General features: G+C 40.0%; 1 protein-coding gene across 2 annotated transcripts in view; it reads left to right on the top strand.

Annotated features, from left to right (window-relative positions):
* The window catches only part of LOC126175986 (diphosphoinositol polyphosphate phosphohydrolase 2), a 165661-nt gene that overhangs the window by 139775 nt on the left and 13032 nt on the right, over positions 1 to 12854 (top strand). Inside the window, exon 3 of one of the 2 annotated variants that reach the window (XM_049923093.1) lies at positions 8697 to 8791. In XM_049923093.1, the coding sequence (XP_049779050.1) occupies positions 8697 to 8791 (95 nt within the window). The remainder of the gene's footprint in view (positions 1 to 8696; positions 8792 to 12854) is intronic. The other variant, XM_049923094.1, reaches the window with a different exon arrangement.

Here is a 12854-nt window from a genome sequence, read left to right on the forward strand (position 1 = left end):
GGTATTTGGTCAGCAAAGTAATTAACAGTGGCCAAAGTAGCGACGGTATGAAATACAGACTGATAACAGCAAGAAAGATATTGCTAAATAAAAGAAATTTAACACCTGATATAAATTTAAGTGTGAGGAAGTTTTTCTGGAAGTATTTTCTCTCTTGTGTGGCCTGAAGGGAAGTGAGAAATGCACTATAATCAGTACAGACAAGACAGTGAAAGGTTTTGAGCCTAGGACTAATTCATAAGACGTACGTTTTTACGTAGTGGGACTTTCAAAAGCATCGTTTTCACAGCAGAGAAATGACACACGTAGCAACGTTCGTACAGAGCTTGCTGGTCTGTCTACAATTTCAGTTTATAGAATATAAAAGATAGCTCTCAGGACAAAGGTGCTTATGCTGTCCTTGTGAATAAAATATGCTGAAATTGAAGTATTTTCCTGTCCAGCTCTCCACACGCTGATGCTCATTGTGTAAAATAAGTTTGGTTTCAGTATTTATGGTGCGCACAATCAAAAGTGACGATATAATACTGTTACCTGGCAGTTTCATCGTCGGTTTGACGTGTTGTGAAAGTGTTTCAGTTCATGGCGATACTACCGTAAATTAAAAGCAGAATCTTGTCAGCTAGCTTAAGCAGATTAAACAATATTTTTCTTGAGTTTTGTAAAAGGAATTTTAGGGGAGACGAAGACGTTTAGCACTCAGTTACATTTAAAGGTAGGCTATTTCATGTAAGCGATATCGGAATGATACAAATAGTCACACGCGGTGGATGTATTTTACTAGGTTGAATGTTAAGGGATGTTAAAGAACAGTTTGGTAATAAGAAGCCTCTTTCACCAAACAATTCCTGGAAAGGAACGGCAGTAATATAAACGATTACTTGGCAGTTTGTTTTTAAAAGTGGTTTATACAGTGGGGCGAAATGTGTACGTGACTCAGACGTCACATTCTGATTCGTCTTAAAATCACTCGTGAAGATAGCTTTTTGTCGGCAGGCATATTCTGTCTCCCACGATTTTTTTCAGCTTCAACCAATCACTGATTTTGCAAATGACGTTGCACATGCTTGGGAGCCACTGGACTGTCCCATACCATGTTAGTTCGATTTTGTGTGAAGATCAAGTAACGGATATTTTGATAATTGCTTTACTAGAATGTCACGGAGTTTCCAGTGTAAACGATTTAAAGGCATAGCAGCTTAAGCAACGATTATGGGTAATAATAAGAGACACCGACGGCACCAATAGCTAACCTCGTAAATTATATTAGTAAAGTTTCTATAATGGAGTACTACTTGCAAATACAAAGTTGTTTGAAAGTTGTTCGACAAGTTGCTACTCGACATTTGTAATGTTGTCACTTGCTGGGTGTTCGAAAATACTGTAAACCCACTGCTACTAGGAGAGCATATCATTTGATTTGCTAGTACAGTTTTGATTCCAGTATCACGTAACGTGTTATTGAAGTAATGAACGTGGAATTAAACTTATAAAGGTTTCTCTAGAGGGAATTGTTTCCCTCTTCTGGGGAATGTCCCTGGTTTGCAAAACGCCTCGACGCTTGTGAATTTGGAGCTGAAGACTTAAGGACTGGTTTCGCCGTTCAGTGCTGCGCTGTATCGAAGCGACGACAGCTCGGCTTGTACATGACAAGGTGACAGCCGCCGTGGGCGGTGTAGCGTGGCGCCCGTTCCACGCAATTCCCTTTTGTTACGGCGCCTTTCACGGCTTGCCTCTTCAGCCTTGCAAGCAAGCGGTTAATTTAACGCTGAAATGCTGGCTGGGAACGTCTTCAGAGAACTGTGTAGGTAATGGTGCATTCCGCAGTTTCTTGAACTTGCAAGATGATTCGACGGAGGAATCACCAACACTGTCTGCGTAGGATGACAAAACTACCCTAGAAATGAAACTTGAGTCGTTCGGACGGAGCATGGAAAAAGGTGTGGAAAGGTTGTTTGTGGTACTTGCTTTTTATTTTAAAATCATTTTTAATTACACGCGCTAAAAGGCGAGCGGATATCGTCCTATCTGTCACGATGGAATAATTTTGTGTCTTAGACGATATTTAATCTTTATTTATAAGTTTGGATTTTCATCCGTGGCTTAAGTCGCATGCGCGTATGTCACCTGTATTGCACACGTGTGTATAAATCTCAACTGTTTCAGAGAGGATGTTAAATCTGTGGTATTCAGCAAGGAGGTAGAAAAAAGGGATGGCACTACAGATTTACTGTGTACGTTGTTTCGAAGCCAGAGTGGGTGCCATTTTAAGTAGCCCAGTAGACTGTTTACGAGTGCTTCTTGTTCACTATTTCTGTCTTGTGCTTGCAACAACTGTTTTAAATACTAAGAATAACAGGGCTTGCATGAATAATATAGTGTCAGGAAGGCAATTTCGAACGTTTTTCTGTTATTGAACGCGTATTTGCTCTAGTAATAAGATGCATTTGGCCTAGTTAATGTAATTTGTTTTTGTTGTTGCATTTCGAGTAACCAAGAGGAGGAGGAGGAGGAGGAGGAGGAGGAGGTGATGTGAAAAGCATGCTTTCGCAATGCATTTCATTCCACTTTCACTAGATTTCTATCTATAGCAAATGAATCTGGAAAGCCTTTTACTTATTTTACTTCCGGTAATGCCCATGATAACTACGGTTTTAGAAATTTCCTGATTTTCTACGTGAAATGGTCTTCCGCTATTCTTAAGGCAAATGTATCTATAGAACCGTATTCGCCGCTTTATAATTGTTGTTTCTGGCTCAATTTTTATGTGTATTTCACTTAATCTCAATCGAACCCCTCAGAGTACTCCTTTAAGTAATGAAAGTAACTGATAGACTTGTTCATTTCGATCCAAGAACAAATTATGAGGATAATACAAACCTTTTTGTTTCAAAACAATGCTGTAATGTCTTAGTTTCGCCGTAGCATCATCTTACTATAACATCTATCAAGGACATAACTGTCTTGTATCAAGTAACCATTCTTGTATCAAGTAACCATTCTTGTATCAAGTAACCATTCTTGTATCAAGTAACCATTCTTGTATCAAGTAACCATTCTTGTATCAAGTAACCATTCTTGTATCAAGTAACCATTCTTGTATCAAGTAACCATTCTTGTATCAAGTAACCATTCTTGTATCAAGTAACCATTCTTGTATCAAGTAACCATTCTTGTATCAAGTAACCATTCTTGTATCAAGTAACCATTCTTGTATCAAGTAACCATTCTTGTATCAAGTAACCATTCTTGTATCAAGTAACCATTCTTGTATCAAGTAACCATTCTTGTATCAAGTAACCATTCTTGTATCAAGTAACCATTCTTGTATCAAGTAACCATTCTTGTATCAAGTAACCATTCTTGTATCAAGTAACCATTCTTGTATCAAGTAACCATTCTTGTATCAAGTAACCATTCTTGTATCAAGTAACCATTCTTGTATCAAGTAACCATTCTTGTATCAAGTAACCATTCTTGTATCAAGTAACCATTCTTGTATCAAGTAACCATTCTTGTATCAAGTAACCATTCTTGTATACAGACTACCAGTCACTCAACTGTAGTATATTTGAGTTTAGTAGTAGTAATAGTAGAGCTGTTCACATCTCGCAGTGTCGCAGAAGCCAGTGATCGCACAACATGTAGACACGCCTTCTACAAAGTGTTGACACTGTCACCGTATGTGCCTGAAGGCTGACCCGGCACTCCGTGTTGTTGAAATTTTTGACATATTCACAGAACTGTCCGCTTGTAATCGTGCCCTACATGCAGTAATTAAGTTGGAGAGCTCGCATGTAGACAGATGTACAAGCTATAATAGTTTGATACTGAAATAATGTGTTGTACTGATTGAAAATCTGTTGCTTCGAAGAAGAAGAGGAAGAAGAAGAAGAAGAAGAAGAAGAAGAAGAAGAAGAAGAAGAAGAAGAAAAGTGCTAACAACAAAGGGCGCGGAGAGCACGTAGACGTTCCATTGTAAGAGGGGCAACTAGTGAACTGCATTACTTTGGCAGAACTATAATTAGCCGGTGCAGATTGCTTGGAAGCAGCTTATTGGACTAATCTTGGCTTGTTACAGCATTGGTTGTGTGCGTACCTGCTGCTTAATGGTGCAAATCAGTAAATCCCGAAATACTAATGGTCAGATTCGTACACCACACTAATTTAACCAATACGCCAGGGCCGGCGATATGGGAAAAGGTTAATTTTATGGGAAGACATTTTAAAAAATCAACGAGGGACGTAAGATTATTGTGCTGCTGTCACTTTGTTGTAAAAATGAGGAGCGTCATCCATACTGTGGAAAATAAAATTTTAAATGCCCTGTGACAAACATGCAGCAGTGAATTAATACAAACAAAATTAAAACAATTTTCTTTTAAATGTGGTATTGACAGAATATATATGTAGTCTTCTAGAAGCCACTTCACTTATTTGAATTGCATTGTACTGGATATAACACTGCGATAAATCTCTTGCGGCTATGATACTGGTATTCCTACACAAAAATCAGCAGTTGCGTGTAATGTAGCAGCAAAGTTGTAGCTCCACATGCATCATTATGACGAAACTTTCTCCATTGTTCCAAAATCCCACCAGAGTTCTTTATAAAGTTCATGTCAGAGGCACTAATAACATTGACGAGATGAACTTCCGGGCAGGTCCTCTAAGATTTTCTTGTCTTTTATATATAATACTTGCATGATTTCGAGATCAGTACCTAGATGTCCATTTCCTGAAGCAGTACGACACAACTTTTAAAAAATTGTAATCGTCGCCTTTGAATACTACTTTCCGACCGGTATGAAATACTTTTTATTTAGAGTTCATTGTTTCCGGTAGCTGAATGGTTGGCGTGAGTTAGCAGTGGTGAAGTTGTTCGTTCGAATCTCATAGCAGTCTTTCTTAGTGTTATTAAAATTCCATATGTATTAGCAAATGGAAATATTAATTAAAATATTTAATCATAATGTAATAAAGATATTTCTATTTTTAATTACTTTCCGAATGGAAATGCAAGTATTCCGAATAAATTAAAACTTAGTACAAAAAATGCGACGCATCAAATAGAAAATAAAATATTTTCATATATTTGAACAATATTATTAATGCATATAACTTTCTCCTTTCACAATAAGGCAATCTGGATGTCAATAAAATTTGAAGTAGGATTCTGTGCTTCAAGCCGTGGAAACGGATCGCTGTATAGGATCGTTTTGTCTGTCTGTTAAGAACCCCTTTTTCTCAGGAACGGTTAGACGTATCAAGTTCAAATTTCTCATATTACGATCTATGGTCCTTTGGCGGTGTAAAAATTAGAACTTTTAAATCAGTAAAGTCAAAAAGTATGGCTATTTATGTCAAATTTTGATTCTCGAAAACTCTCATCATCGAAACCTGTAGGGTACTTCGCGTTGACATAAAATCGTGAAATTGGCAAGAAGGAAGGTTCCACAGTATAAGTAAAGGAAGAAATATTTCTTTTGTCATTTGTTACTACACTTGAAATTAAAGCATTGTCAAAAGTCTGGGAATCCCTCGGACCGATATCTTGGGGGTATCAATTTCGATAACAGGCAAAAATCGTCAGTATCCTCGATTCCCACAATGGGCAAAATCTGTGCATAAGTCATTAAGTTAGTACGGAACCATCAGTGCGCGAAACCTACTCGTACTGGGCCGATTTATTTTGCTGCGATAAATTAAAAATTATTATATTATTATTCAGTATTCGTAAACATTTTCATTTGTTAATGAATATGGAATTCAAAAATTTACTTAAAAAACGATTTTGCGATCACCACACTTCTACGCTGCACACTTTTCCAAGCCTTTATTTAACAAAATAAGATACGTAAATACATCACAGTAACATAAAACAAAATCGATTTGTGAATTTCTGCACACTCGGATACAGGCAACGATAATTACATGCTCGAAATGTTTTATAGTTAACAGCAGTCGGAAATAATTTTCAAATTCTCTTTCTTTTCAGTAATTGTGATCTGCTGCGTTAGGAAACTGAAGTCTGGACACTGATCTTCATATAAATATAAAAAAAAATTCCCCGACGCAATCCAGTGTCCCAATGCCAAAATGCGTCAGTATAGGCACGTGCCTGTGCAAACCTTGCTTCAGGTTGATGACTGCTTTTAATTTACCTGCCTGCTTTGTTGGGGGGCAATACAAAGCGCGAAGGAGGTGCTCGTGGCGGAGTTCCACTTGGAAAGCTATTCTCGGTCTCTTGTGGCCACCGCGCGTTGCGGTGCTGCTAATTGCCACCGTCGCTAATTACCCAGCTGTGCCACGTGCTGGCCACGTGTCCTCGGGCGCAGTCTCGAGCCTGGGGCTAGCTGTGCCGTGCCAGTGCCGCGGCGTCAAACAGCTGACCAGAATGTGCATTATTTATACCACGTTCGGGCATGCAAACTCTCTATAGTGTTTCTAGTGCCAGTACCCTGATAAATTTCATCAGTCTTTAAACTGAGAAATATATTTACATATGCATGTGTCAGGTGTTCCTAAACATTTCTGACAAACATTGGAAGGTGACCTTTAGGCTGAAGAGACGTATTCCTTTCAACATGTGCCCTATAGTGTGTTGGCAGTGAGGTACAAAAAGAAGGAAGATCAGGTTTTAGCGTCGCATCAATGACGAGTTCATTAGAGATATAGTGCAAGCTCGGGTTGGATAAAATTTGGGGAAGAAAATCTCCTGATTGTCCTGTGCATACTGTTCAGACAACTGAATCGACCAGTGCACTGGACCACCATAAAGGACATGCTGTTTATGTTGCTGGAAAATGTCCCTTGATCAGTTTATCACTACTGTGATTTAGGCACACTATAGTGTGTCAGGGCAGATCCCTTAATATCCACTAGCGTTTTCTGACACAACCTTGAGGCCTCACGGCTGCTGTACCCATTGTAAGAGAGTGCCTCACAGTAGTGTGTGTGTGTGTGTGTGTGTGTGTGTGTGTGTGTGTGTGTGTGTGTGTGTGTGTGTGTGTGTGAGAGAGAGAGAGAGAGAGAGAGAGAGAGAGAGAGAGAGAGAGAGAGAGAGAGATCATAGGGCATTTTTTAGCAAGTGCGAGAGCTTTACAGTGGCATACACTATAAGAGAGGCATTGTGAATCATGGAGAGATTTACTGTTGGAAGTCTGGGTCTATTACTTCCTCTGTCACGCATCTGACAAAATGGTAGTGGCAAGAAAATTAAAAATTAGAATTCGTGTACAGTTTACCAACAAATGGTGTTTTCACCATTCCTGAGTGTAACAGGAAAGTGGCAGTGGTACTGGTAAAAATGGGATACGTAACTTAGCTAGAAGTTAAATAATTCCACTCCCCAACTGAGCTAAAGCACGAAAATGGCAATAATTCCCCATAAATATTTGTGTCTTTATTCCTGGGGACAACTCCCCCCCCCCCTCTTTTATCAATTTATGTAAGAGCAATATTGCTACTCTTTTTAAAATTTATATGGTGGAAACAGCAGCTCATTGACGGATTGTTGTCAGTCAAAAGTGTGTGAAAATGAGGGACAGTAAAAAATATATATATATATATATATATATTCCTATGGGACCAAACTGTAATTTTACTTACTTGGAATGACTGTCTATTGTATTTCCAATTTTTGTTCAGAACTGATTTGTATGTAAAATTTGTACTGCTAGAGATAACAAAGAAAGAATTTAAAATGTTGTTTTATTATTTTTTGTTTTTTCCTTTGATGAAGAAAGAAATAAAAAAGAAAATACATTGAGGTGACAAGTCACATTGGACCTCCTTTTGTATGTGGTGTGGGTGCACCAAGTCATTGAACTCACCTGCAGAAATATTGAGGTGAACTGGCTCTGCAGCTATCAGTCATTGTGCACAAAATCCTGCATCAGCAACACTTCTGCAAACATGACCCCTCGGGTATATTCCATGAATGTTCTATGGGATTTATGTTGGGCGATCTGGATGGCCAAATAATGTGCTCAAATTGTCCAGAATGTTCTTCAAACCAATTGCAAACAGTTGTGGCTGGTGACATGGCACATTTTCATTCATAAAAATTCCATTGTTTAGGAACATGACGTCCGTGTATGGCTGCAAATGGTCTCCAAATAACCAAACATAAATATTTCCAATCAATGATTGGTTCAGTTGGACCACAGGACCCAGTCCATTCCATGTAAACACAGACAACACCGTTATGGAGCTACTACCAGTTTGCAAAATGTTTGAAATGGAGTATCCTGTGCTTCTAACTCCAGCTACCATTCCGCATTCAAAATCTGTTGTTTTTCCGTCGTGCAACCTTAATCACATCGGAAACCTTTTCGTGTGAATCACCCGAGTACAAATGACAGCTCTGACACTGCAGTGCCTGTTTATACCTTGTGTATGCAATACTACCACATTCTGTAGATTTGCTTATTGCTATCCCACAAGTTTTGTCATAACCTCATTGTGTGTAGGCAATGTTGCTTTAAATAATGGGTGACTGCATGAGCCATGTTTTCACCAATTGATATTGTGCATTTACTTTAAACTTTGTCAACATCCACATTTCATTTTCTATTTGAGTACTTGATCTCAGACGTGTACTAGTTGTTGCTCTCTCACCTTTCTAGCTTAGTTTCATGTTCATTGGTATTATGCAAGAGAACTGAAAAGTTTTTGTTTTGTTTTATTTTAATGGTGTTCCAGAACAGTGAGAGGAAACACAGGACTGAAGTTTTTGTGCTGGTTGTGACTGAAGAACTGTCAGACTGGGAGGATGCAAGGACAATGGGTGAGTTAAGGTGTGACAGATCTGTGAGTGCTATGCTGACAGACATGTCACTACTTATCTTGTATACTCCTTCACGCATAAAATAGTTTTACTGAACCAAACCTCGACAGAAAGTAGCACATCTGAACCTCAGTCTTGTGTAGGCGGGTGTGTGTTGTTATTTACTGTGGAGGCAAATTTATTTTGAGACATCTGTAGGTATTTTGATCTTTTTGGTTTCGAATTAGTGGCTTTATCAGATAATGAGGGGGCCCAAATAACAGGCAGGGTCCCACAATACCCCTCTTACCCCTATTCTATGGCAATACATGCTTAGTCGTAATTATGTTCACATTGTGATAACAGTCCAATAACTACTGGGTACACATTTTTTTGCTTGCTTTGACCTTTGTCTGAAAAGATATCAGTAAGCACTCAACTGTCTTGATCCAAAAGTGAAGCAAAGTTAAGGAAGCTCATCTACCATGTGTTGCTTGAGACTCACCTGGCAGATAAGTTGCAGAAATGCTTTTCGGATGAGACGTTGGGTGTCATGAAATTTCCAAAAAATTTCATCAGTGAAATTGATGGACCTCATAGTGTGGCGCGCCCACACACACACACACACACACACACACACACACACACACACACACTGCTGAGCTGTGACTGAGGCCTCCTATTTATGCCAGTGTAAGTAGAAAATGCGATGACATGGTACCAAATTCAGCGGCCAGTGCCGAGGATTTCCTGACCAGTAGCGAGAAGGACAGCTATGGCACCTGTCAGATAATGAATTTGGTGCATGCCGTTCATACTATGTGGTGCCATTGGCTATCCCAACATCCTTCATTGGACCCATATGTTGGTACACTGTCAAGTGACCATAGATGTTTTTGTTGTCAGATTATCTGTTGTCACCGAAATGTCATCCCTTGTTTGACCTTCTATGTTTGGTCACTGTGAGTTGAACATTGCCTGCATTACATCCAGTGCTGTACTAAGTTGGTATCCTGTACCTCTGTTCACCAAATATGTCGAGCTGCGAATTTCCAAAACTTCTGTAAAAAAAAAAATTGTCCCAGTACGAATACACTGACTGGAAGATTTTGTTACTTTTTGTGGTTCATATTGTGCATACTATTGAGACGGTGATCGAACAATGCAATTTCTCTGGTCAGTGCAGACTTGGGCATCTTAAAGGTTCAAAGCAGCTATTTTCCATGGTGTGATGAGTTTGTCCATTGTATGCCCTACACTCCAAGGAATCTTATAGACACCAGCCCTTCAAAAGTCAAGATTGTCTACAGTTTTGTTGGCAAGTGGAGATGAATTTAACTTGGTTTCTTCAGTAGCCTTTCTGTTTTTTGAAGAAACGCAGTTGGTATATGGCAGGATGATCATTCCTTTTTGTTCTTCACTTTTTTTCCAGCTTTTCACTTTAACACATGCCATGTGTAAGGCATGGCAAACGTGTTTAGAATGTCTATTCTACTAGGAAACCTTATTTAGATCACACAGCTTGTTGGGTAAGTTGTCTGAATGATGCGGTGGCATAGGGTAAGATTACAAAGGTGTCGTATATACATCTCCAAGCATGTAAGTTTTAACTCCACCAACTGGAGTGTTCTCTCTTTACATAGGATGATTAGACACAGTGGGTGACAAAGGACTATCCGTGACAGCACCATATGTCGGTTCAAAGTATTGGTCAATAATAGTGTGCAATGAGTAGTATCTTGTCACCCATGTGGCTAATCTTTCATTAAAAAAAGAGAAAAATAAAAAAAAGAAAAAAGATTAGTCAAAATGGGTGAACAGACTACTCATTGCACACTGTTGTTGACCAATACTTCGAACAGACTGACAGTGCTGCCATAGATAGCCCTTTGTCACCCACTGTGTCTAATCCTTCTTTGGAAGATTTCGAGGTGAGAACACTGGTTAGCAGAGCTAACCTACTTGCTTTTGGTGATAGGTGGCAGACACTTCGTAATCTTGCCCCACAGCACTGCATCGCTGGATTCATTTTTGCAACACCTACCTTCTCTTCATGTGACTATAAGGTTTACGAAGGAGATAAAAGAAAAACCGCGAACTACTGTTCCTAGCGGATATGTTCTTGCAGATAAGAGGATGGCACCTTGGGTCATGTGCTTGATTTGCAAGACCATATACCGAGCAGATGACTGTCATGGTGGAAGACATTGACTGGTTATTGGTTTTGTTTATTGTCTTGCAAACAGAACATCTTGTAATAGTGGAAGCTATCAGCAGTGCTCTACAGATGAGTGAGCTGAAACTGCTTCAGTGCCAGCTTCCTCTACTTTTACCTGTTGAGAGTTAATTCCAAGTCTGTGGTCTGTGGAAAGTAATTTTGGAACATCATTTACTGCCAGATCATGGTTTGTGAGTTGTCATCAGGAGACAGACGCGTGTGAAACTTGGTTAAAAAGAGGGGGCGCAGGCGCTGATTTCAAATATATTGTACAAAATGTCACGAAAGGACTACTATCAGGAAAAATACTTCATTCGATAGAAGCAAATTGTTGATGCACCGCAGTATTATTTTAGACACTCACTTGATTAAAGAAAGCTCTGTCTACAGCAAACAAGGATTGCTCCTGGCTGCGTACGCAACACACGGAATGTCAATGATGATGATTTGGGTTACTAGTAAGTGAAGTGAAGTGAAGTTACTGTCATAATTGGTTGTCACTGGCAAGTGACTCAGGTAATTACCACACTGTGTATTGTAAAACCACACACACATGAACTTTCACTTACAGGCCACCAGAGTCACTGTCTTGCTGAATAGTGGTGACTTCAGACATTGCTCCACAGAACATGAGCCACATCAGATTCGGACAGCTTATCCAACTAGCTACACCACCTCCACTGCATAGTTTTTCAGAATGGATATTTCAAATGGAAGATTTGCCATTCCTCACAACTGCTGCATGTTAGGCAAAACGAAGAGCTTGAAGAAAGTATAGAACATAGACAGTGTTTATTCAGAAATAGAAAGACTGCTGGAGAAACAAAGTGACTTGCATCTTCCGTTCACCAACAAATCTCTGAGCTCTTCTAGGCTTAGTGAAAGACAATTGTGGCTTAGGAAGACCTGTTGCATATAAGATTCCTTAGAGCTGAAGGAAGTTACACACTGGACAAACTTGTCACACCATTGAAGATACACTATGTGATCAAAAGTATCAGGACACCTGGCTGAAAATGACTTAAGTTCGTGGCGCTCTCCTTCAGTAATGCTGTAATTCAGCCTTGATGACAGTTTCCACTCTCGCAGACATATGGTCAATCAGGTGCTCGAAAGTTGCTTGGGGAATGGCAGCCCACACTTCAGAATGCTGTGCTGAGGAGAGGTATCAAGGTCGGTCAGTGAGGCCTGGCGCGAAGATATCCCAGAGGTGTTAAATAGGCTTCAGGTCAGGGCTCTGTGCAGGCCAGTCCATTACAGGGATGTTACTGTCGTGTAACCACTCTGCCACAGGCCATGCATGCCCCCCTCCTCCCCTACCCAGCATTTTCCGCTTCCATGCTGCATGTCTATCCTCTTGCTATTCTTTTTCACCTCTCTTGGGGAACATGTCTGGGGATTTATTGGGAATGTTCTGCATTGTGTTGCTGACATACAAACGGTCTCACCTTTATTTTTGGCTCCCTTTTCCTTCCTTCGTTTCCCTTCTCTTGTTCCTCTGTTTTGATGTCTGAGGACTCTCTGTCTCTCTCTCTGTCTCTCTCTCTGTCTCTCTCTCTGTCTCTCTCTCTGTCTCTCTCTCTGTCTCTCTCTCTGTCTCTCTCTCTGTCTCTCTCTCTGTCTCTCTCTCTGTCTCTCTCTCTGTCTCTCTCTCTGTCTCTCTCTCTGTCTCTCTCTCTGTCTCTCTCTCTGTCTCTCTCTCTGTCTCTCTCTCTGTCTCTCTCTCTGTCTCTCTCTCTGTCTCTCTCTCTGTCTCTCTCTCTGTCTCTCTCTCTGTCTCTCTCTCTGTCTCTCTCTCTGTCTCTCTCTCTGTCTCTCTCTCTGTCTCTCTCTCTGTCTCTCTCTCTGTCTCTCTCTCTGTCTCTC

This window comes from Schistocerca cancellata, chromosome 3 (assembly GCF_023864275.1).
Source record: "Schistocerca cancellata isolate TAMUIC-IGC-003103 chromosome 3, iqSchCanc2.1, whole genome shotgun sequence".
Lineage (NCBI taxonomy): Eukaryota > Metazoa > Arthropoda > Insecta > Orthoptera > Acrididae > Schistocerca > Schistocerca cancellata.